A 26897-nucleotide genomic window follows, 5' to 3' on the forward strand; every position below is an offset into this window, starting at 1 on the left:
TGCTGTCATTTCACAGTACAAGATTACTGCAGTGTTGTGTGTTATTTCAACTGAACGTGAAATAATGAGAATTGATAAGTGTCTTATCAAGATGGAATACCCTGAGACAGTACAGAACTTTGCAGTCATTGGAACACTAGTATTGATCGCTAACCTCTAGAAAAGCTGCTCATAAATACTGTTCATAATGCAGCAGTCTGGTTTGGACATTTTTTTTTACTGAATTCCCACTAAGATGGCTGCCTCCAGTGTACATGCCTCCTCAAGGTCACATAATTATAGAACAACGAAACCTGGCATTTCAATCCCCCTTATCCTCCTTTTTGATCAAAATCATTGCATGATCATTTTGAATGCACCATGTACCAAAAAGCACAAACTGTTCCCTCCATCACTTGTTCATTATTTTTGGCAGTCTCTGCATGTTCATTGCATACAGTGTCTTCGTGTGTGTTTTTGTTGGTTATTAACTTGGATGATGTTCCGTACAGTGTCATTCCTCTGCCATTTGTTACTGCTATGATACTTGTTATTCTATTTCCCCTTTTGTGGGTTTAGAATATAGAACATAGAAAAGTACAGCACAGTACAGGCCCTTTGGCCCACGATGTTGTGCCGTGGAATAATCGTAATCCAAAAATAAAATAACCTAACCTACATTCCCCTCAATTCACTGCTGTCCATGTGCATGTACACCACATCCACTGCTCGACCCTCGTCAACCTGTCTCGTGGCTTCCTCAAAGAACTCAATAAGATTTGTGAGGCATGACCTGCCCCCCTCAAAGCCATGCTGCCTCCCTTTAATCACGCTATGCTTTTCCAAATAGTCATAAATCCTATCCCTCAGAATTCTTTCCAAAACCTTGCTGACCACAGACATAAGACTGACTGGTCTGTAAATCTTGCTGACCACAGACGTAAGACTGGTTGTAGACCTCTGGATTGATCAGTGGACTATGTAGTTGCTGAGTTCACATTTTCCTGTTCAACTACCTGCAATTGAAGAATAGCTTCTCCAGTTATGCACATATGTCTGCAGTTGCAACAGTGTGTCCGGTTGTTCACTTCAACCGTGTATGATCAAGGGGCCAACTGCAAGGGTGCAGGATGTGTGTTGCTACTTGAGCTGACTTTTGCTGAGAGTGTTGAAGGTACTCCTAGCTATTCAATTCTCAGACTGACAATGGTTTGACTGTCTCATCAAATTAAATTTGGCTTACAGCCACTTCATCTTGATATTGTCATTCATGCCTATTGGTACTTATGGCTTCAGTTGCTTTTTAAGATGACTTTTCATGTTTTCAGTAGGTTTTGTTTCTCCAAAGACACTCTTTTAGTTACATCTGATCACTGAAATGTTATGGTTCTCACCTTTTCTGAACGTGGGCAAAGTTCCTTTTGCTGTCATGTGCAACATACGAATGTCACGTATCTTAAATTGTAATTTTCTCCCTGTTCAGCTTCAGGTTTGTCTGTCCAGCTCATTAGCAGTCGTATTACTATGGTTTGCTATGGCATCTTCCATTCTGTATCTGCTTCTGTAAATGAGCAGATCCTCCATTCCAGGAAGATCACTACCTATCTCATTGTCTTCGTTGACACTTTCAACTTTCCAGGTTGTTTTGCTGCCGTCATGCTGTGAATACGTACTGCAGATGATGTCAGTTTTTTCATTTCCAGCTGTTCTATCTTGTCCTCAAGGCCAACCTGAAAGACAGCTTTCCTTAACGGTTGCTGAATTCATCTGATGCCCTTATCTACATTGAGATGATATTCTCCTGAAGGATATCCTAACCCTGTGAAAACATTATCCTCCACTAGAATCTGTTACCTGGTTAATAGCTTACTCTGAAAATTGCACGTATAGAGTTACCAGTCCAAACTCAAGATTTGCTTAGGTTGAGAGGAGTGGCTTTTGTTTGCCGCCCTAATCTTCATTCTTGTTATTCAACTGGACTCATACGCTAATCTGTCCCCTCAACAGGAATATATTGCCAACAGAAAGCCTCAATCACACTTTTTTTGACTGCTTCATTTTTGGATGACTATGTTGAGCTACTTCACACAGGTCTGGGAAGGTCATTCATCTTCCATGATTCACCAGTGTCTGTCTGGCATTGCATGTTGACCTGATATTCCCCCTTCTGTAGTCATTCTAGCAGTCATGCGCCATGTATTACCAATTGACCTAATGGAACCAACGTGCTAGATGATGTAGAATGATTTACCAGATTCTTCATCTGAAATCTTCCCACTGGCCATCTGTACTTGCTATGCTGCTTTTACCCAAACATTTGTATATGGAATGGCTTTGTGCAGTGAGAACATTGTCTTCCCTATGCTGAACATTTTTTTTTTCTCTGCTTGACGTCGTCTGCAGTATTTGCATTCTGCACTTTCTGTGGTTGGCCTGCTGTTTGGGCCTGGATTATCTATCATTATAATTTAAGACCTGGCCTGTTCTTCTCTATCCAGGCTGTAGCTGTTGCTTTACAACCTCAGAACTTCACATCACTTGCTCCCCTGACAGTAAGTTTTCCTCTCTGTAGATACACTATCACAGCAGGATCTTTTGCAGCTAATAAAATTCTGTCTTTTTATTCGGATTGTCTTTTAATTGTATAAACTCAGGAGATTCTGTGAGCTGTTAATGCGACCACATTTTAATCAGTAGATTCTTTTCTTGCCTTGGCCCCTAATATCAAACATAAACTGTTCCAAGTTTCATTCAGTTGGGGTTCAAGCATACCATTAAGTCTTTCAAAACTTCAGTCTTTTTGCTCTATAAAGAGCTTCAGTGTGGCATGTACTTTGAAATAGTCTCTTCCCATCACTAGTATGAACGTAGGGCTATTTAGTTGCTGCTGTTAAAATGGATCTGTTGCTATTTCATAATTTTCCCATTGCTTGTGGAAAACTGTTCCTATTGCTTCATATCACCTTTCATTTCAAAATGGAGGTTGGAGAATATCATCTCAATGTAGATAAGGGTATTGGACCAATTCAGCAATGACTAAGAAAAATTCTGGTTTTTGTGTGTTTCATCTCTGGCGTTTTTCTTTCCAGTTCCTTTTAGTTGCTTGTAGCAGCTTTCTCACATCTGAACATTTATGTTTTTCTTTGTCAATAGCTATGCTATTTTTACTGCTCCTCAACACTCAGTCTCAGCTTCACTTCTGATACCACGTCCTCTGTTCACAAGGCACTAGTCTGGTCTGAACAGTGGGCTTATTGATGCCACTAAGGTGGCTGTCTGCACTATGTGAAAGACTCATAGTAGAGACCACATGATTATGCAAGACCAGGAACGACATTTTAACATGATTGCATTTTGATCCATGCAATAAAGATTTAGTTATTCTTATGAAATTTTGCAGACAATGAAGGAAGATGTCATGATGTAGACATGGTAGCAGCTGAACTGTTGTATACTTTTTTTAAAAAGTTGTTATTTTTTTAAGGAAAAAAACATTTTGATATATTTGATTTTCTGCAAGTATAACATTATTTGTTCGCATCAGCACATTTTTTCAATAGTAACTACTAATGTAGTGCCATGTTTAACTGCATGGTTACAGGCATCAAACTGCTGTCTGTTGTAGAAGAATGATGCCAGTGAATGTAGACAGTTTTGTCACTTTTGCTACTTGAAATCTGGAACAGTTTGTTTGTACTGAACAGCAAAGCTTGCCAGATGCCAAACTTGCCTAAATTGCACTGTAAATTTGCTCCTGGTCTGATACATATCATGTTTTAAGAAGAAGCAACAGAATCTAATTTCTGTCTTGGGCATAATTTGGAATTTCAGTCTAAATTTTTTTTGGAATTGTGTTAAGTGGATTCTTGTTTAAGTTTTTGCATTATCACAATTGCAAATCTTTGAAGATCACTGCAAATGACTCACAAATAGAAAAATTCTAGTGAGTGTTTGCCCATCTAAGAAAGGGAGTTCAACTTGAAGATCCTCAACTAGGTGCAATCAACAGAAATGTACTAGCTGATTATCTGAGGAAAAGATCAGTTTTGTAGCCTGGGCCGACTTGACACTTATGTTTCGACCCATGGTGAGGTTGTGAAAACTCTGTCTCTATTGGAACTTCTTTGTTTCCAAAGCCACATGTGGGTTGCTGTAGTGAGCCTATGCAAACCCAAATCCTAATTGTAATAGATGAGAACATTTGAGGAAGGAACCCTACATCTTGATTTCTTTTCTTTTTCAATTCAATGCATCACCTTTCCAAAGATATTTTGTACTTGTGTACTGAGAGTTCCTAGTCCTCATGGCATTTGCTCACTGATCTCATGCTAGTTTCTGATCTGGGAATGTCCCAATTTAATGAAACACCTTTTCAAATTCTGCCAAAGCCTTTGTCCTATCTCTATTTAGCTTACTTCGAACCTATAAATGTCTAAGGTCGTGATTCTTCTCCAATTTTTACCACTTGCATACTCCTGACTTGTACTGCTTTGCTGGTAGCTTCTGTCTAAACCCTAAAGTCCAAAGTTCTTTTCCAAAGACTCCACCTTTCTAATTTTCCATCCTTAATCAAACGTTAGGTCACCTTTCCCGTGTAACCAACTATATACTTTTGTGGCTCGTTTAGTTAATAAATGTCAAATTTATTTTGATAAGGCACTCAATTCACGTATTGTAATATATTGATGATGGTATTGATGTTGGAGGTGAGCAAAAATGAAGTTTACTTGATGTATGTTTGTCTCAAACCTTCATGCTCCATTGTGATTTTAGATGTGTAATTTTTCCAATAGTATGTAAATTTATAAACATTCACTTTAAATTTCTTTTTAATGAATATAATTTTAGTAGTTAACATGCGTTTTAGGAACTTGGGCTTTAGGGTAAATAATAGTCAAAAAGTTTATTTTTTCATTCTCTTGTCAGTATTATGCTGTCAAAAAAAGTTGTATTCTTGCTACCAGGGTATACCCACATATAGCCAGATGAGGTTCTCCCAAGCTATGGTAGCTCCAGACAGGATGCCCAAGTTATCGAGCTCAGGGGTGAGGAGGGATAACTGGGCTCCCTTTTATTCACCTGCTCCCTTGAGTGGTTGCAACAAAGTTAATTCACAAAGCATCCTGTTCCTGTGGATGCTTTTCTCCCAGTCCAACTGAATTCATCTTTTAAAAGAAGCCAATTTAGTCAGGCTTTGAGTTAACAAAAAAGTTAATTTATCAGTTACTAAACGTGAGAAGAAAGAAGAATACAGCATAGACATACAGATTAGAAATGAGAAATCAGTCAAAAGAAGTTAATCGATATAAAAATCAGTGTATCTGGATCATTCATGAAAAGTGGATAGTTGAACCCTTTTCATGCATAACTTTTCTAGATGCAGATGAAATATCCATTCTTGTTTGGGTATATAATTCCTGTACTGCATTTTGTTCAGATCATAAACAAATGAAATGGATTTTGTGTGATGGTTGCTTTTCTTCTCTCTGGCATAGTGAAATATAATTCTTAACTTCTACGTGTAAAACACTGAAATATGATGTGATTGAAACTGGTATTGACTGTTTCAGTCATGGCTTTTGGATATAATTATTGGAAACAAAGGCAAACTTAAAACAGTGAATTGTCTGAACATGTTCCCAGAGATCAGGATGTAGAGTTTTTTTTGTAGTAAAACTATAGCTGAGGATTAACTAAAATATGTTCAATGTTTTGGGAAAAGAAATGAAATGTGACTACATAGGCAAATTCTTTTTCCTGCACTTAGTGTATTCTTGAGCACTGATTTTTGTGAAGATACAGTTGACCGTAATCAATGACTGGTGTGCAGCTGTGTAAATAAAACCCAGCCTGGTGAAGTGCATTCTTTTCATATCCAGATGAAGCAGTCAATTATAATCCAAAGTATGGATGCCTTCCAGAAGTTTGTATGTTGCGTCTTACTTTCGATGTGAAATTGCAGTTTAGTAGGGATAGGAGGCCAAACTGAGTTTCTTATGGCATAGATTAGTAACCTTTTGACAAATTTAATGTATGGATTTTTAAATGCAAATGAGTTGCTCCGAGCAGGAGGGCTGCACTCCTGATTTCTTTTCTATTTTGATAATGCGCTAGGGTGCACTGTGCATCAATAGCAATATGGGAGTAGATGCACGTGCCAAAAAAAGTTCTAATCATTAAGCTGCTTGTTCTTCTGTTGTTATCTGTTTAATTAAGAAAATAAATAAAAACTAACCCAAGAATTATCTGTGCAAAGGATGTGGGTATTAGTATCCTGATGCCCAATTATGGATGACATTTTGAGCCTGTCAATGGACAAAATATTGCACTTGGTCATAGAAAATCTTCCTGGTTTGTTAAACAGAGATATCCCATGATGGAATATGGGGACAATTCCATCGCCATCCCTATTAGAAGTGATGACTATTCATCATGATTCTTCCAAATTTTGATTATTGTTTTGCTTTTATATTTTAATCAAAAAATAGGTGTCAAGGTCATATTGAGGCCTCCTGACCAGTACTTCAACTTTAGGAGCCTACAAGCTGAAATAATTTGTCAGTGAACTCCTATTTGCTAATTGCTGTTTTGATGACACATGCACTTGGTGGTATGTGAACAATTTTGAGCCATCTTACATCTGCTTATATGAAGCATGGTTTTACTGTTAGAGCCGTAAGACTGTAATACATTCCCAGGTAAGGGTTATACTCCACTACCCAACACTACGTGATCATATGCTCACCGGTGTTGTACCCTGTCAAGTCCATTGATACTGAAGCATCATCAGGAATTATCAAGCTCGGCTTAATATTTTTAACAAAACAACATTGCTTTGTATGTTTGTATATAAAATGTGAATGACACATTCATGTCATGTTAAGAAACTGAGTCCCTTTCGCTTACGGTGTCCAAGATGACTAGATGCCACCTTTATTTTTAAGAGGAAAAATGTGACCAAGCAAGCACACGTATGTTGATGAAAATGGTCAGGCCACATTTGCCAGCTCATGTGCTAATGAATAAATTGCAAAGATTTTTTTGTGACATAGTGACAACTGGGGAGAAATGTATTTGTCATGAGTAACAACTGCTTAAAAGTGAGTCGGAAGGAAAAATTAATGTTTGTAAGTAGAAGCAGAAAGTGTTTGGCACACTTCCCTTCATTGGAGTGGGATTTCATGTCGTGGGACATTGTGCAGAACATTGAGGCCACTTTAAGAATACTGCGTTCAATTCTGGGCTCTCTGCTGTTGGAAAGATATTGTTATGCTTGAGAGGGCTCCAAAAAAATGTACAAGGATAGTTGCAGGGATCAGAGAATTTGAGTTGTAAGGAGAGGCTGATTAGGCTGGGGATATTTTCCTTGGAGTATTGAAGGCTGAAGGGCAACCTTAGAGGTTTATAAAGTCATGAGGGGCATGGATAGGCTGAACAGCCCAGGGTCTCTTTCCCAGGGTAGGAGAGTCAAGAACTAGACGGCATAAGTTCAACAGAGACATGGAAGATTTTAAAAAGGACCTGATGGGCAACTTTTCGCACATAGGGTGGTGTATGTATGGAATGAGCCGCCAAAGGAAATGATGGGAGTGTGTCCAATTATGACATTTAACAGGCATTTGGATGGGTACATGAATAGGGAAAGTTTGGACGGATATAAACCACATTCTGGCAAATGAGACTAGATCAGTTTGGGATATCTCATTGGCATGGATGCATTGGACTGAAGGGTCTGTTTTCCATGCTGTAAAACTCTACCTCTGATTCTGGCTCAGTTTGTTCTAGATAAAACTGGATGAGCAGCCGTCCAAAGAGGCATTTCTGACTTTATGGCCTTTAACTTTGTTGGTGTCAGATACAAATGCTGGCTGAAAAATCAAAATCCCTAAAGTATGGAAAGAGGCCATTTGGCCCATGGAGTTTGTACCAACCCTCGAAAGAGCAGTCCAGCCAGACCTGCACATGTTTGGACTGTGGGAGGAAACTGGAGCACCTGACAGAAACCCATGTAGATATGGCAAGATCATGCAAATTATTTTATTAAGATTTGCCCTGTAGTGTCCAGGAATTTGTAGGTTAGGTGGATTAGCCATGGTAAAAACCCCATGCTGGGTTATGGGATTGGATTGGGATGTTCTTTGGAAAGTTGGTGAAAACTTAATGGGCCAATTGGCCTCTTTCTGCACTGTTGGGATTCTGTGATTCTTTAAACATGTGTTCCTCCACTAAGGCAGAGTTTAACGGGTTTCATCATGAAAAAGATTGGACATACGTTGACATTATTGAGTCTAGATTCATACAGGACTTCCAATCACTGAGCAGCATCCTTTTTGCTAATTAAGCATTGGCTATGACCCGTCTGATAAAGATGAGAGTGATCCACAGTTCTTTTTTAATTCATTCATTCAGGAATGAATTTATCGTCTGTCCCTAGCTGCCCTTGAGAAGATAGTAGTGAGATGTCTTTTTGAATCACTACAGTCCATAGACTCTCGATGCCCTCGGCAAGGCAATTCCAGGATTTTGATCCAACAACACCGAAGGGAAAGCAATATATTTCTAAGTTAGTGTGGCAAGTGGCTCGGAATGGAGCTTGTAGATGACAGTGTTACCATGTATCCAGTGCCCTTCTCTTTCTAGATGGAAATAGTCATGGGTTTGGAAGGTTCTGACTAAGGATCATTGGTGAATTTTTGTAGTGGATCATGTAGGTAGTATGCACTGCTGCTGGTGAGCATCAGTGGTGAACAGATTGGATGTAGTGCCAATTAACGACTGCATTGCCCTGGATGGTATCAAGCTTCCTGAGTGTTGTTGGAGCTGCACTCATTCAGACAAGTGGAGAGTGTTCCTCCACACTCTCTTGACTTATGCCTTGTCGGTGGTGGACAAGCTTTGAGGAGTTGGGAGGTGAGTTACTCGCTGCAATATTCCTGGCCTCTGACCTGCTGTTGGGTAGACACTACATTAACAAGGCAAGCACAGTTCAGTCTGTAGCCTGTACTAACTCCCAGGGTGGAGAGTGGAGGATTCAGTAATGGTGACGCTGTTGAATGTCAAGATGTAATGTAATGGTTAGATTGTCTGTCTGTTATTGGCAATGACCATTGCCTAGCATTTGTGTGGGGCAAATGTTGCTTGTCAGCCCAAGCCTGGATACTGTCCAAGTCTTGTTGCATTTGGACATGGACTGCTTGTTTCTGAAGAGTCACAAATGGTGTTGAACATTGTGCAGTCATTGCTGAGCGTCCCGACTTCTGACGTTGTGATGGATGGAAGCACAAATTTTACCTGTAATGTGAACAAAATGTTATCTCAGAATAGCAGTATGGAGTATTTCTGAAGAGGCGTCTAGACCCGAAACATGGGCTTTCCTGCTCCTCTGATGCTGCTTGGCCTGCGGTGTTAATTCAGCTCTACACCTTGTTATCTCAGTATGGAACCTTAGTTCATTTGTAACATCAACCAATAATTGAATATTTTTCAGAAAGAATAGAAAGTCAGTGGATCTTTTTGAAATGTAAATTATTGACTGTACAAAATTATCTGACTCATTTCCCTATATTCTGAAACCACTCCATCTTTTCCTAAACATTAAATTACTAATGTATATTGTCAAGTCTATTTAAAGCCTGTTGGGGGTCACAGCTAAGCCTCAGGTCAAAGGGTCATGATTAATTGTTCTTCAAGGTCAACTTATGCAATGTTCGCATTATTTTGTTGGCCCATTGCAAGCTCTGATATCATTTTAATTATTAGTGTGCTTTCCCATGTCTGAATTATGTATATTCAGAGACTGTTAGATCGTTAAAAGTTATTTTTTCCACTTTGAAATAATATTGCATTAGTAATTTCAATTTTAAGTTTTGAAACAATGTTGAATTCACATTTAGAGATAATGGGAACTGCAGATGCTGGAGAATCCAAGATAACAAATTGTGTAGTTGGATGAACACAGCAGGCCAAGCAGCATCTGTGCTCCTGAGATGCTGCTTGGCCTGCTGTGCTCATCCAGCTACACAGTTTGTTATCTTGAATTCACATTTTGTCAATTTTAGTTCATCGTGCTGAAGATTTTTAGATCACATTTTGGAAGATAATGTTGTAAGCATGATGTGGTTGTGGGCTCAATTATTTTCACATGACATTCATTTGTACTGAGTGTGACGATATCATGACTTTAAGTGGTGTATTTTGTCCTCTTTATTGTGGACAAAGGTTGAGACACGGGTACTGAGCAGTCTGCACCAAAGCTAATAAAGTAAACTGCTTGTGAGGCCTTGGGTTTTTGAAAAAAAGTTGGAACAATAGAAGCAGCTTGAATGGTTGGAGTCTAACTCCTACTGAATCTGGCTTATTTTTAGTTTTAGCCTTTAGTACTAGTTGCCGGGGTCTTGAAACTGGATGTGGAAGCACTTCTTCCTTTTTCTTTTCCAGCTAAAAGCTGGGATTCCCTTCCTGCTGCTAAAATTGCATTTGAAACAATGTATTTTATTGACTTTGCCAGGGGTGTATTTGAGATGTTACTACATCGGAGCAGTTACTGTTAAGTAGTTAAGTAACCTATTATTCTATTGAGTTTTCCAACAGAGTTGTTATTCAAAAATTTTGTTGAATAAGTATCTACAGTATAAGAGTAAAGTGTGCTTTCCTTCAAGCCTGCTAGTTTGACCAATCGAATTGCATCTGGAGCACAATGAGTGGCACTTGCCTTCAAAATAAGAAACAGTAAGGGCCCAGGTTATTATCTTCATATATTTTGATAAATTTGGACTGGTCCACAACATGGCCTAATAGACTGTTGTCATCTGTGGCTTTCTTTCTGATTGTATGTTAATTTAACATTTCTTTCAAATTGTGGGCTGTCTTTGTGGTGGGTTATTGGATACATTCCAATAGTTAAAATGAAAGCTAGAATTGCGATGCAACCTCAGAACATACACAGTGCTTTGGCACCTCTGAAATGTAGTCAGTTATATTTTGGAAGTAACCATTTTAATCATAATATGTTGATCCATCGCCACTTCACACATTCTGGTGTTGGTAATTTAAATTCCAATTGCTGATCTCCTACCATCAACTCCCAGTCACTGAACCTTGTTTTGGATGACGGCTTACCACAACAGTGTCTCTCTCTTAAGGGCTCTGGTTGTTCTCTGATGTCCTGATGTTGGCAATAATAATACAGTTTAAGCTTGGAAAAGGTAAGCACTCTTTGTATGTAATACAACTACCATGCTTGCACGGTCAGGGTATTGCAGAGAATAGTACCGTGTCACACACAAACCTGACAAACTGCAGCTGCCAAAAATGGAGCACTTAAGTTGGAACAGAAGTGGGGCATTCAGCCCCTCAAGCCTCTTCCACCGTTCAGTGAGATCTTAATTAACCTAAGACCTAACTCATATACCCGCCTTTCCTTTTAATACCTCTGCTTAACAAAAATTTATCTATCTCTGATTTTAAATTAACAACTGAGTCAGCCTCTACTACCATTTGTGGAAGAGATTTCCAAACGTCTACCGTTCTGTGTGCCAAACTGCTTCCTAACGTTTCTCCTGAATGGTCTGGCCATAATTCTTAGATTATACCCCCTAGTTCTAGAATCCCCACCGAGTGTAATTTGTTTATCGTTATTTACCCTGTCTTTCCCTGTTAATAGCTTGAAGACTATGATCAGATCACTTCTTAACTGTCTAAATTTTAGAGAAAACAGGCCAGATTTGTATAATATCTCCTCATCTTCACGCCTTGAAATCCATGCATCGTTCTTGTAAACCGTCCAAGGCTGATCGATTCTTCCTTGGAAGTAGTGCCCATATCTGCTCAAGGCACTCCAGATAGAGTCTAATCGGGTTGTATATATTTGCAGCTTAACTTCTGCATCCTTGTACTTCAGCCCTCCAGATATGCAACCCAGCATTCCGTTAGTTTTCTCCATTATTTTCTACACCTGTTTGTGACATTTTAAAGATCTTTGCGCCTGAACTTGCAAGTCTATTTAGACATCCACTGTATTTATCTTCATACCATCTAGAAAGAAACTTGATGTGTCCTTATTTTCATTTGAGGTTATCGTGTTTGTTCATGTTACAGCAGCAAAATATCTGTTAAATGGCCCTAGCCCCTCTTGACCTAATTAACTCATAGCTTTCAGGAAATGTTGTGAATCCCTATTTCTGTAAACCAGTGGCCCAGTATTGGTGCCAATCTTTTTGATGTCTTGAGCCCCTCCTCCCCCACAACTTTTTCCTACTATATTCAATTTGATCTGACTTCTCTCATTTTTGTGTGCAACATTCTAGTTTACTAGGTATGCAGGATCCCTCCCTGTCACAAGTTAAACCGCAATGTAATTGTTAACTGGCTGGTCCTTGCTGCTTGATGGGTGTTACATTTACCCTGTTAAACTTTTAAAGTCTCCCCAAAAGTGCAGCCTTGACCTATTGTCCATTCTTGGGTCTATACTTTCCACTACTTACCTATCTTAAGTCTCACCATTTGGCTTAGTCACATATTTTTGGCCAGTCATCAAGCAGCCCATTCGCCATACTCCACGCCCTACCAGCAAGATAGGAAATTTACCAATTAATCACAGTTTGATCTGCAACTGTACATGCAGTCTTTGAGTATGCAAAAGAAAAATCCTGCAGACACTTGCGATCTGAATTAAAATCTCACAATGTCGAAAACATTCAGCAGCTGTGGCAGCACCTATGGGGAAATACATGGCTGTGACTTTTTTCCAGGCCTGGTAGAAATTAGGGATATATGCTTTTAAGAAAGTACAAAGGTAGGGGCAGGGTGTGGTAACTTTGAGAAAGAGAGAGATTTGTGATAGGCTGGATACAAGTAATGATGTGGAGGAGCTGGTGTTGGACTGGGGTGAGCAAGGTTGAATCACATGGCACCAGGTTATGGTCCAGCAGATTTATTTGAAACCACAAGCTTTCAGAGCACTGCTCCTTTGTCAGGTGAAGTGAAGAAAAGCACACAGGCCTATAAATTCTGTGTTCACATGCTTTTCTTCACTTCACCTGACAAAGGAGCAGTGCTCTGAAAGCTTGCTTGCAAATAAACCTGTTGGGCTATAACCTGGTGTTGTGTGACTTCTGACCTTGGATACAATAAGAAAGTGCTTTGTGAGCATAATCAGAAAAAAAATTATTTGAATTCAAAGGAGGAGATATTAGGATGAAAGACTAATTATGTGAATAAAGTGATGGATTTAAAAAGTGAGAGGGGTGGGGAGAACCTTCCAAACCTTTCAGCCTAAAAACATCCTGAGGGTGAGGAAATTGGTGCTTGGAGTATATGTATATCTGGGGAATAGAAGTAGCCAGAGTTGCAAACATGCAATTTTCTTAAGATATTGTTACGGAAGTTTAGAGGAGATTTGGAATTTTGTGTTTGGAAATGTTTTAAAATGTAAAGTGTTGCATGGGAATGAAATGTAAAGCACAGAGGGCTTCTTAATCTTCATAAAGTAAAATTTTGCAAAGAATGTGCAAACACAGCATGCTTTATTTAGATGAGCTTCTGGTAATGCCCTGTATGTCTTCAAAAGGTTGTTGAGATACGTCACTGGTTTGTCTTGAAATTGCTGTTTTTGAAGTTAGAAAGAAGCTTAGAGGTAGAATCCTATATAATACATAATTTAGCCTTTGGAATGTTGGTTGGCATTTATATATTGGCCCTTGCCTTAATGCTGTTGAAACTAAATTGTCTCAGATTTGCAACTTAAATTTCTCGACTTCTACAGGCTATTTTTTCTTCTTCTGGGTATTTGGAACTGGAGCCTAATTTTGTGAAAGCTATTTATAATAAAATATGAAATTACTATCAGTTTTGCTGCAGTCATTTTTTAAAAAATAAATTCTCTTTGGCACTCTTTGTCTTAACCTTGGTTTATTTCTTTTATTTTCATAGGGCCACTTTGCTTTAAAATGTGTTTTAGTGGATGATTGGATAATTTTATTTCAGTTCTAACTTGGCATACCACTTTTCTGCTTTGTTTGGAAATTTTTGTTTACAGGACTGTTGGCCTGGGTTCAAGTGTTTTAAATTAACTGTTGGAGAAGGAATACAGGAATTTAATTCAGTGCAGTAAACATCCTAAATAGAACCTTCTTTTGCTTATTTTGAGTTTTAAGATCTATTGAATACTTAAAAGCAATGCACACAATACCATATTCTGAAATATTCCCCCTATGGTAATATACTACAGTGAACATTTTGATACAGGACATAGTCCAAAGTGTCTGCATCAAGCAGGAGTTTAAAAACATAAACATGGAAATGGGCTTAATTGAGTCAAGTGCAAAATAATAAATACACAATTTTTCTTCTAAAGTATACAACATGGAATGTGTGAAGAATGAGCACTTCCTAGAATTAACTAACAAGATTAATTACTTCCTTGCAAATGAAGTAGAAGTACTCCACAAATAAATTTGCAGGAATAGTTTGTGTTCATCCCACATTTGCTGGGAGACTAGAGTGCAATCTAATGACCATAGTGGAAGAGTCACCAGACATCAAGAGCTTTTCACAGGTGGTCGGCAACTTAATAAAATGTGAGGCTGGATGAACACAGCAGGCCCAGCAGCATCTCGGGATCACAAAAGCTGACGTTTCAGGCCTAGACCCGTCTTCAGAGAGGGGAATGGGAGGGAGGGTTCTGGAATAAATAGGGAGGGAGGGGGAGGCGGACTGAAGATGTGGGCAACTTAATGGGATGTCCATTGTCCGAAACACATTATCCAATAATTAAATCAGTTATCAGAAGTAAACATTATTTTTGTACAGTAATGCTTTGGATTAAGCATGACTCAAGACTAATTAAATAAATGCACCTCTCATTCTATGATATATCTTTGGGCAAGTCACTGATGTGACAGTTGGTGAAACTGAGACTACAGTTTAATTAAATTCCATGTCAGAACAGATAATCAAGAGTTAATACATACTGCACTGAGCAAAAGAAGTGTGTTTCAATTATATAAGCTGGAAGCAAGCCCAAATTAAGGAATAAACTAACAAATCATCATTGGAAAATTTTTAAGTAGTAGAAAGCAATGATATAGTATCACTGAACTAGTAATTCAGAATCCTAGGCTAATATTCTTATGCAATTGATTGGAATTTTATCATGGCAAGCCCTGGCTTTGACTATAACTGCTCAAAGCTGTTCAAACATGCATTCTTTTTCCATTGAATTGGATGTCAAGAGGGAGTAAATGATGAACCTGCTAACAGTAAAATAGTTAGTCTAATACTGGTATGGGTAGGCTTCGTAATTTGGGAAATGAGTGGATAAGTCAGGATAACTACTGTGAAATATTCTTGATGTTTTTAAAAGTTTCATACAGTTTTAAGTAAATGGCTAGGTTGATGACAGGAATACTATGGAAGTCCATATGAACTTTCAGGAGATATTCACTGAAGTGGTTTACAAATAGCTTGGAAAAAAATCAGTCACGTTGTGAGAAGGTATAACAGCATGATTTTTTTATAAAGAAAATTGTTGATAGATGGACAATACAGTAAATGCAAATGGGTATTAATCTGATGAAGGCAGATTGGAAGTATCTGCTTAATGGACATTTATAGGTTGCCCTGTTTACAAAATGTAGTTTCTGCAAAGATTGCAGGGCCTCTAAATTGGCTGATAACTAAGTAGTAGGAAATTTGACACATGGTGAGAGAGTCTACTTCTGCTTTCTTTTTATTGATTATTAGGATAAACAGATGATTTTCAGCTTTAAGTACAAGCTAATACTTTTGGAGAGAAAATCAACAGATCGAAGTGTCTATTCAAAGAAAATAAAAATCTTGAAAATGTAGACAGGGTGATCTGTAATTTGAACAAATAATCCCTTAAAGTGTAAGTGACAATTACAACACCATTTAATATTTATCACAGTCAAATGTCCTAAGGCGCTTCCCAGAAACACAACCAAAGTTTGCCATAGATCTACAATTGATATTAAGGAAATCCAAAACTTGGTCAGGGAAGAATTATGATTCCCCCTGAGGTACATGGTGTGACATTCACGGTGTAGACAATGAAAGGATGACAGATGGTGGGTAACAGTGTTAGCGGTATATATGTGAAATTTGATGTGTGTTGTATGAAAGCATTAAGTAACATTTTTTTATTCAGCCATGGGTTGTGGGCATCACCTGCTAGGCCTGCATTTATTGTCTATCCCTGTTTACCCTGAGGGCAGTTAAGAGTCAACCACATTGTTGTTGGCCTGGAGTCACATAGGCTACGTAAGGCCTCTGATGAAGCGTCCAGGCCTGAAACGTCAGCTTTTGTGCTCCTAAGATGCTGCTTGGTCTGCTGTGTTCATCCAGCTTCACACTTTGTTATCTTGGATTCTCCAGTATCTGCAGTTCCCATCATCTCTGGCTGCGTAAAGATATGTTTTTCCTTGCAATCAGCAATGGTTCCATCATTATCATTAGACTCTTATTTCCAGATTATTATTGAATTCAGGTTCCACCATCTGCTATGCAAGATTTGAACCTAAGTCTCCAGAACATTACTTAGGTCTCTGGCTTCGTAGTCTAGCGATAATACTACCAGGCCATCGTCTACCCAAGAATATAAGAATGGGCAAGTTTAGATCTTCGGAGACTCCACAGATAATGTTTTTGCATGTAGATAATTCTCCAACAATGAGATTACCAGCTTTATATCAATGTAATATAAATATAAAGAATGTACTTAATTTTGGTTGACTTTCTTGTAATAGGCAAATGATTTCTTCCGGTTTGAATGAGAATACCACTTGGCTTGATTTATCTATCTTAATTGATCTTGATAATCTCGTAATGTGACACTTTTTCCAAAGATCATCATTTTTTATCTTCTGTGATATTGTCGGGGGGGAAGCAGGAAGCAGTGGCAAACCCAGTTGGGCTTTCCAGGCACACAGTGAGGGAGTGGAAGTGCCTCTTCGCTGTTAGTTATCTGTGCTTGTTCAAAGGACCATCGTCAGGAATCACTTCCAGCACTCATTGCAACCCTCACTTCACGCTGCTTTATCTAACCTCTCTCACCTTTAGTATGCAATCTATCGATGATTCTGGGCTTTGGATGAATGTTACTACCTCTGGCACTGGAAAAACACAAACCTCCTGATCTTTAGCTGGCAGGACTTTGATCGTCAAGAAACTCATTTATGACAAATATCTAGCAATGACCAGTTGTATGCATGAAGGGCATTTGATTCTGCCAGGCCTCCCCTACAGAACCGGACTATCTTTGCTAGTTCTTCACCTTTGTGTAAAAGAGCTCTGGGTTGACAGTCCTGGATCCAATATCTCCCTAGATTTTTAATGCTTCCAGATTATGTGTCTTCATCTGCTACAAACATTCCAAAGCTTCAATTGGCTCATCTTGCAGGCTGTTCTGTAATAATAAGCCTAACTTATTAACTTCTTACTGAAAAATGGATATTTAATTTCTAAAATCTTATGCATTAGGTTTTGTATTTCTGGAACAAGATGTTTTGAAGATTTTTGTCCGGCACTCATTAGGTCATTTCTCAAGAAATACTAATGTAAAGGGCAAAGAATTGAGAGTGGAATCTGCTGATTGGTTAACAAGTCAACACTGGTGGAGGAATTAATATGGAATATGCACAAGTCAACAATGTCTGACACTTAACTGCCAAATTTAAATTCTTAACTAAGCAAGTTGACTCTATATGGTGAAGACATTGCTCTAAGAAATAAACCAGTTAATGGTTGTTTGCTGTTTTTGATTTGAAACAGGTGCAGTTTACACAGTATTTCTGACAGCAATACCCAATAACTACTTGCAATTCACTTTTGTAAATTTTCATCAGACTTATGGTTCCTTTTTTATTCTACCTGTTTAGATGATAGCATATCTGGTGCAAGCACGTCTGATGTCCAAGACCGCCTTTCATCCCTTGAATTGAGGGTCCAACAGCAGGAGGATGAGATCACAGTGCTGAAAGCTGCCTTGGCTGATGTACTGAGACGCTTAGCCCTATCTGAAGATCAGACTGCCTCCATGAGGAAAACGTCACCTGGTAAAGGTGAGACATTTTGTAGTAAATACCCATACGTAAATAGATGTTGATTTTGTTCACTTGAAATGCTGTAGTTATAATTAAAGAAGATCCAACAAAAAAGTTTGATTATACGTTAATTCTGCAATGTCAGAAATAAGTTAACTCTTTTTTTAATAAAAAAGGCACTGCGCATTAGTTTTTCTTCCTATGATGATAATGGATGCTTGAGTAATTTTTTGAACCAAAGGTTTGGTTGCATATATTTGTGACTTGAAGAGCATATCAACAAATTATTATTAATTTGAATCCTCAAACAATTTCATAGTTGAGCCTTTTAATCAAAGGTTTCATTAGGATTAAAGTGTGAAAATGCCAGTTTTTGTACCACTGTAGAGTGACTATCTAGATATTCTTTAAATTTGCTGACCTTGTCCTCAAGAACAAGGGGGATAAAATCTCTACTCCAAAGTAAAAACAGAAAATTCTAGAATTGTGCAATTGATCAGTAAATAAGAATCAATAAATTATTTATACCCAAACTGATGGCCTACTTTGTTCGTTTAATGTATTAATTCTATTTATTTTTGTAAACTTTAATTCTGAATTGAGATATCAATGCTTATGTGACATTCTTCTTTGTGGTTGAAATAATAATTTGTATACTTTTTTGTTCATTCATGAGATGAAGACTTGTAAGTCCACTTAGACGTCTATAATTGCTCTTGAAGTTGGTGGTACATAACGCTTGAACATCTGTAGTTTGTTTGAAATGTAATGTATTGTTGTGACATTTACATGAATAGTGCTACATTATTTCAAAGGACGAGTCAAACATATTACTGTGGGTATAGAGTAATGCATGTACTAAATGGGATAAGGATAGCAGTGAGCTGTGTAGACAATCTAATGTTTGCATATTATTATCCTTATTAATAATAGCTTATTTGATATTGATTTAATTAGTTGAATTTAAATTGCAGTTGGTGAAAATTGTACTTTTGTCTCTGTCATGAGTGTGTTGGCACGAGCAGGAATAGAGCCTGTTGTGTTATTCAATGAGATCATGGCTGATATGACACACAGTCCCACATACTCCTGAATATCTTTGATCAACAAACATCATTTTAGATCTCATGTTAATCTTTAATCTGGAATCAATTGCTGTTTGCTCAGTAGTGGTCCAAACTTCTATCATCAGGTAATGTGAAAAGATGTTTATTAATACTTCAGTGGAAGATCTGGCTCCAATTTTTAAATTATTCCTCAGAGCCCTCAACCCTTTCATAAATGGAAATAGAGAGAAGCTATCTTTATACCTTAATGCCTTAAAACCTGCATAAAATTACCCTTCCCTATCTATGTTCTAGGAACTAAAATTCTAGTTTGTTTAATATCTCCACACATTAGAGTCTTTAGATTACTGAGGAAGTTCTGAGGAAGGATCATCAGACCCAAAACGTTAACTCTGTTTTTTCCTTCAGTGATGCTGCCAGACCTGCTGAGCTTCTTTAGCAACTTTGTTTTTGTTCTTTGGATTACTAGTCCAGTAAAATAATGTCTATGCTGTTTTTCTTGTTGCCTAACAAAAAGCTAATTAAAATTTGAGGAACTGAATAATAGTTGATGTATCTGAATTTGGTTGAAACCTCTGTCTTTAATGCTGTTTTAACTTACAGCATGATGTTTGTATTTGGAATTGTTTTGAGCCAGAAAATTTAAGAAGCAAATGTAGAGACTGTGCTAAGAGAAAGGGGAAAAAAAAACGATGTCAGACGAGCACAAGTATTGTCCTGCAAGGAAGAATTTATTCTGGTCATGAGGGTCATTTCACAGCTTAGAAAATAGCCATTTGTCAGTACAAGTTGAGCTTGTTTCTAGAATTTACTTTGAGGACTTCGTTTAAATTTAAACAATTTGCCTGTGCATTGCCCATAAATGAGAGCAACAGTGGGCAAAAGACCATCCAACTCTCAATGCTCAAGTTTTTCCTTGAGAAAGAAATTACAGTATAATAGATTGTAGCTTAAATTCATTCAGGAAATCTGGACTTCACAGACTGGGCTAGCATTTATTGCCCAATCCAAGTATTGTTTAAACCATCTGTTCTGCAACCCAAGATTACAATCAAGGAATTCAGCACAGAGAGAGTCAGACTTGATGCTTTTCTCCTGTAAGGAATAGCTATATTTTTTAAAATGCCTTGACCCATTTGCCGTGAAGCAATGACAACATATTTTCAAATCAGGATGATGAGTGAATTGGAGGGGAAATACCGTATATTTACTGCCTTTATCCTTCCAAATGGTAATGGTAGTTAATTTGGAATGTGCTGTGTAAGGTGCATTGGTGACTTGCTGGTGATAGTAGGAACTGCAATTACTGGAGAGTCTGAGATAACAAGGTGTAAAACTGGCTGAACACAGCAGGCCAAGCAGCATCAGAGGAGCAGGAAGGCTGACATTTTGGGTCTAGACCCTTAGGCTTGAAACATCAGCCTTCCTGCTCCTTTGCTGCTTGGCCTGTTATGTTCATCCAGCTGTTCACCTTGTTATCTCGGCGATTTGCTGGTTAGATGGATTGGCCATGGGAAATGCAGGGTTATGGGGATAGGGTGGGGGGAGTTCTGGTTGGGATGCTCTTCCGAGGGGCAGACTTGATTAGGCTGAATGCCCTGCTTCCTCACGTAGGGTTCTGTGATTCAGTGTTTAAATGGTGGTAGAGGATGTGAATGTTGGAGGAAATAGTGCCAATCAAATGTCCTAGATCTTGTCAAGCTTATTGAGCGTCTTCACTTGTCTCCTGTCATTAAGGGCAAGATGTATCAGGCTTGACAATTATCTCCGGTATTTTTGCTATTGGAAACCACATTAGCAGTATTGAAAAAATCAATATGTTCTGGATGTGAGTTTGCTTGCTGATGCATGAACATCAACTAGCCACAAAACGACATGACCCACTATCACTAGTATCCTTACACACAGAGGAGGAAGGACACCACTTTAATTGGGACAACACATCCATCCTAGGACAAGCCAAACAGAGACACGCACGAGAATTCCTAGAAGCATGGCATTCCAACCGGAACTCCATCAGCAAACACATTGATTTGGAGCCAATCTACCATCCTCCGAGAAAGAACAGGAAATGACATCACCAATCCAAGGAAACCTAAACCGATAAATAGAAAGCGGGACATACCACCAGCGCTTCGTCAGAGGCTCACTGATGTTACCTAGAATGGTGACAAAACGTCTGAAAACTAACCTTCCAGCTCAGCGAGCAAACTCACATCCAGAACCTCAACCTGAGCTACAAGTAGTCTCAAAACTTGCTAATCAATATATTGCTCAATATGAAAAGCTCCCTATTTGTTTATCTATGAGGGGAAGTTGGGGGAAATGTTTTGTTACTTCTAACAAGAATTAAATTTAATTACTTATGGCTGTGCCAGAGAAAAATCATACGTTATTTAGAAGATACCCCATTATTTTTAATGCATTGTGCAATGTTATTGAATATGATTCTGCTCTCAGATACATTACTATGACATTCTAAAGACCATTCACAGCTGGATTTTAACCTCCCGCTGCATGGAAACTAGACATATAGGCAATCAAAACCATTTTAGGCCTTACTGGCTGAACAACTCCTTTCTACCTGCGACACTGACCTTGGCCTCTTCACCAAAACACACAAGGACTACAATGAGAACCTTTTGTGGTCCGTCACTAAATAAGCCAGTCATGTCCAAAGACGATATTGGGATCTGACTGCTAGTTTAACTTGACCTCTTAAAGAAGCCATTGTGTTTTTGCAAGGAAGTCAATTTAAGGAGTCAAGTTAAAAGAGGTCCCATATGTAAGGACACTTGGCTTTTATTTCCAATTCTCAACCACTTTACTCAGTATTATGATAGCTATTCATTTCAGATCTTGGCAGTAACTTCCGGCTGCTGGACACTCCACACTCTGCCTGCCGACGGTTTCCTACTAGTTTTGACCAGGTGACTGTCAAGCCTCTGCCGGTGTAGTTGAAATATTAGAGACTCCTGTACCTCAAGCTGCTGTGGTCAAGGTGATTGGCTGACCACTTCAAGTCTTGTTTATATTACCAACTCACCTGGAACGGCCAGGAATCTCTCTGGATTATCATTAGTCTCCAAGTGGCCAGAGAGAGCCTGCTGGAAGATAAATCACACCATCAAAAGTGTTGGGAGCAGGTTGCATACAGCTTTGCCAAAAGTGGTGCTTTTCTGCTGTTTGTTTTGCCTGTACCATTTTCAATGCTGGCACTACATGTGTGTTGCTTGTAGTGCTGCCAGTCACACCCCAATAGAAAAACCCAAAAGAACTGCGGATGCTGGAAATCAGAAACAGAACCAAATTGCTGGAAAATCTCAGGTCTAGCAGCATCTGTGGTGAGAACAGGGTTAACGCTTCGGGTCCAGTGACCCTCCTTCAGACTACCTAAAGAACTGAAGAACCTGAAACGTTAACTCTGTTTTCTCTGCACAGGTGCTGCAAGACCTGATCAGTTTTTCCAGCAGTTTCTTTTTTTAAGTTTCTGATAGGCCACTAGAACGTTCTCATCACGCAGTGCTGGTTGTGTAAGAGCACTGTACTTTTGAATGAAATGTGCAAATTATATTGCTGTAGTTCTGATTTGTTACTGCAGCTCCGGTGCAGGACTTATAAATGATCCAGGGACAGTCAGAGCTAGAGCTGAGAGCTTTTAGAAATGGATGGGATCATCTTTTATGTAGGACAACTCTAAAATAAGAGCAGGGGGCCCATCCACAGAATGATGTGCACTTCTCACCTTAATTTCTTGAGACACAATGATACTTTGTATACTGTAGTTGGGCGTTTGGGGGTTGAAAGCGGCTCGTACACAAGTGACAGCTGGTGATTAAATTTCCATTTGAACAGTCATTGAATTTTGAAGACTTCAATTCTTAAGTCAGCATCAGTATTACAACGCAGCAGGTTTATTTTTAAATTTTAAAATAATTGAGTTACAGATTTGTCTTCTAAAGTGGCAAGATGTTCATATTTTTACTCCAGATATTACAAATTTTCCAGTGTTTTCAGGTCACAATTTGGATGTTTGCCCCTAATGAACGAAGGTTTTTGAAAAAATGCTATTTTAGCTAGGTTTTCAATACAGTGGACAAGCTGTCAGTACACTGTAGTTTTCTTGCTGTGATCTACATTTTCATTAAATTCAGTGTGGTTTAATCATCATTTTACTACAGCTGTTGCCCATGTCATTATTGGTTTTCGCTGCTTTTGAAACCGTAGTCCTTGAGTCCATTTAGATGTGGGCTTTTTTGTACCTGTTGACACCTAGCCTCGTATTTAGGTCAGAGAACCCCTGAGAAAGCGTCAATATTTGCAAGTGTTCTAGACCCACTTGTGCTATACCACCAGCTGATGTCTCCTAGAGTAGAGTATGCAATTCTTGCTCTTGCCCACTGTTTAAAGTTACAGCTAATGTTTTTAATATACATGTTGTCAAGCTGCAACATGACATTCGAACTCCCATACCCAATGTTCTGAACGATGAATGCAAGCATGCCAAATGCTGCCTTCACTACCCTATCTACCTGCGACTCCACTTTCAAGGGATTATGCCCCTGCATACCAAGGTCTCTCTTTCACGGCAACACTCCCCAGGGCCTTGCCATTAACTTACCAAAATGCAATGCCTCACGTTTATCTAAATTATGCTCTATCTGCCACTCCTTGGCTCATCGGCCCAACTGATCAAGGTCCCTGCGTACTCCGAGGTAATCTTTATGTCCACCATGCCGCCTATTTCGGTGTCTTCTGCAAACTTACTAACCATACCTCCTATGTTCACATCAACATCGTTTATGTAAATGACGAAAAGCAACAGACCCAGCACTGGTTTTTGAGGCACGTTGCTGATTGCAGGCCTCCAGTCTGAAAAATGATCTTCCACCACCCTCCCCTTCTACCTTCAAGCCAATTTTGTATCCAGTTTGCTAACTCCATGTGAGGTAATGAAGCTAACCAGTCTACAATGCGGAACCTTGCCGAATGTTTTGCTGAAGTTCATATAGACAGCATCTACATCTCTGCCTTCATCAATCTTCTTTATCACCTTTTAAAAAACCCAAGTTAGTGAGACTCGATTTCCCATGCACACCTGTGCTGACTATCTCTGATCGGTCCTTGCCTTTACAAATACATGTAAATCCAGTCCCTCAGAATCCCCTCTAACAACTTTCCCAACACTGATGTAAGGCTCACTGGTCTATAGTTCCTGGCTTTTCATTTTATCCTTTCTTAAATATCTACATTACCCAACTTCCAGTCTGCTGGCAATTCACCCATGGGTTGTTGATACAAATATCTCAGCAAGGATCCCAGCAATCTCCTCCCTAGATACCCACAATATTCTGGGAAAGGCCTGATCAGGTCCTGGGGATTTATCTACCTTTATGCATTTTAATACTGTCGGCACCTCCTCTCCAATATCATGAACTCTTTTCAAGACATTGAGATTTAATTCTTCAAGTTCCTTAGCTTCCAAATCTTGCTCCACTATAAATACTAATGCAACGTATTTGTTTAGTATCTCATCCAACTCTTGTGGCTCCATAAATAGATGACCACAGTAATCATTAAGGGGCCCTGGTCTCTCCCTAGCTGCTCTCTTGCTTTTAACATTTTTGTAGAATCTCTTTGGATTCTCCTTAACTCATTTGCCAAAGCAATCTCATGTAACCTTTCAACCTCCTGAATTCCATCTTAAATATACTCCTACTGTCCTTTATGCTCTTCTAGGGATTCACTTGATCCCAGCTGTGAATACCTGATATGACTCCTTTTATCTTGACCAAAGCCTCAATTTCTCTCATCATCCAGAATTCCCTACACCTACCAATTTTGCCCTTCACACTAACATGAATGTACTGTTTCTGAACTCTTGTTATCTCGTTTGTAAAGGCCTACCACTTCCCAACCACCCCTTTTATGTGTGATTAGCCTCCCCAATCAATTTTTGCAAGCTCCTGTCTAATGCTGTCAAAATTGGCCTTACCCCAATTTAGAACTTTAACCTTTGGTTCAGGTCAATCCTTTCCTGTAACTATTTAAGAACTAGTAGAATAATGATCAGCTGCCCAAAATGGTTTTCTACTGACACCTCAGTCACTTGCCCTGCCTTGTTTCCCAACAGAAGATGAAATACTGCTTTTTCTCTAGTAGGTGCATCCACGTACATTGAGTAAGAAAATTTTCTTGTACACAATTAACAAATTCCTCCCCATCGAAGCCCTTAACACTCTGTCAGTCCGAGTCTATGTTTGGAAAATCCCCTGCCATTCCAACCCTAATGTTCTTACAGATACTGGAGATGTCCTTTATTTATTTGCTTCTTACTGCTTTTTTTCCTGCTTACTGCTGGGGGGCCTTTAATACACTCCCAACAAAGTGATTATCCCTTTCCTATTTTGTAGTTCCACCCATATAACTTCGCTGGATGTTCTCCCAGAAATATCCTCCTTAGTAAACTGTAATGTTAACTCTAATCAAAGCCATCACACCCTCTCCTGTCTTGCCTCATTTTCTAACCATCCTATTAGTATCTATATCATGGAAAATTAAGCTACTATTCCTGTCCATCCATGTGCCACATTTCTGTAAAAACTGTAATGCCTGAGCCTCATCGCTGAAGTTCATCTGCAACACCTGTCAGGCCTCTTGCACTGAACTAAGTGCAGTTTAATTTATTAGTCTTATCTGTCAAGCTGTTATCTGCCTTAACTGTTAGACTTGCTCCCCTTATCTACTGTACTAGCCTCAGCCTTTACTCTTTTTTTGCCTCACAATTGCTTTTGTCTGTTCCAACACTCTTATTCCCCTAGCTTAAAGCCTCCCATTTGGCACTAGTAAATTTCCCCTTGAGGATACTGGTCCCCTTCAAATTCAGATAGAATCCATCACTCCTCAGGGGTAGAAAAGACCAGTATAAGAGATCCCAATTGTCTAAAAACATGAGTCCTTTCACCTTACACCAGCACCTCAGCTACATGGTCATCTGCTCTGTCCACCTATTTCTATTCCCAGTAGCCCATGGCCCTGGTAATAGTCCAGATAATACTACCCTCAAGGACTTAGTTGATAAACTCCTGCTTCATTTTCTATATTCTCTCTGCAGAACCTCATTCTTTTCCCTACCGTTGATACCAGCTTTCTCAATGACGTCCAGCTGGTCATTCCCCTTTCAGAATATTCTGCACCTGCTCCAGCACATCTTTGATCCTGGCACCAGGGAGACATTAGGCCATCCTAAGGTATCTCTGACGGCTGCAGAAACATCTGTACATGCTCCTGACTAGAAAGCCCCCTATTACAATCAATTGCTTGGTACCTGACATACTTCTCAATGCAGTAGAGCCGGTCATGGTACCAGATACCTGGCTGACAGTGCTAGCTCATCAAATTTCAGAATTTGGTACTTCTATCATGTAAACAAAGCTGCTAAGTGAATTTACAGTTTCTACAGTTGATTTATTGTATTTTTTCTAAAACTTGTATCAGATTTACAGCACATACTTGCCTCTAGGCAACAGGGTTTAGTAACTTAATGCAAAATTGGATTTCAGGACCTATTGCTAAAGAAATAGCAGAAAGAGATTCCTAAGTCTCAGTTATCATGCCGAACAGATTTTAGGAATGACATTCACCTCAGACTTCATGATGTTTAGAATCTAAGCTTGACTAGCTTCTTAATGTAGTTCCAGTTATAACACAGGATACTTGCCTTGTGCAATTCATGAATTTCCCTTGAAAAATTCAATCAGAGCTGTGTCATTAATATGAAAATGTCTCGCGC

General features: G+C 38.9%; 1 protein-coding gene across 4 annotated transcripts in view; it reads left to right on the top strand.

The window, feature by feature from the left end:
* The window catches only part of LOC125454938 (echinoderm microtubule-associated protein-like 4), a 259688-nt gene that overhangs the window by 107032 nt on the left and 125759 nt on the right, over nt 1-26897 (top strand). For all 4 annotated transcript variants that reach the window (XM_048536295.2, XM_048536294.2, XM_048536296.2 and 1 more), the window contains exon 2: nt 17874-18056. In XM_048536295.2, coding sequence (XP_048392252.1) covers nt 17874-18056 — 183 coding nt within the window. The remainder of the gene's footprint in view (nt 1-17873; nt 18057-26897) is intronic.

This window comes from Stegostoma tigrinum, chromosome 9 (genome assembly GCF_030684315.1).
Source record: "Stegostoma tigrinum isolate sSteTig4 chromosome 9, sSteTig4.hap1, whole genome shotgun sequence".
NCBI classification, from domain to species: domain Eukaryota; kingdom Metazoa; phylum Chordata; class Chondrichthyes; order Orectolobiformes; family Stegostomatidae; genus Stegostoma; species Stegostoma tigrinum.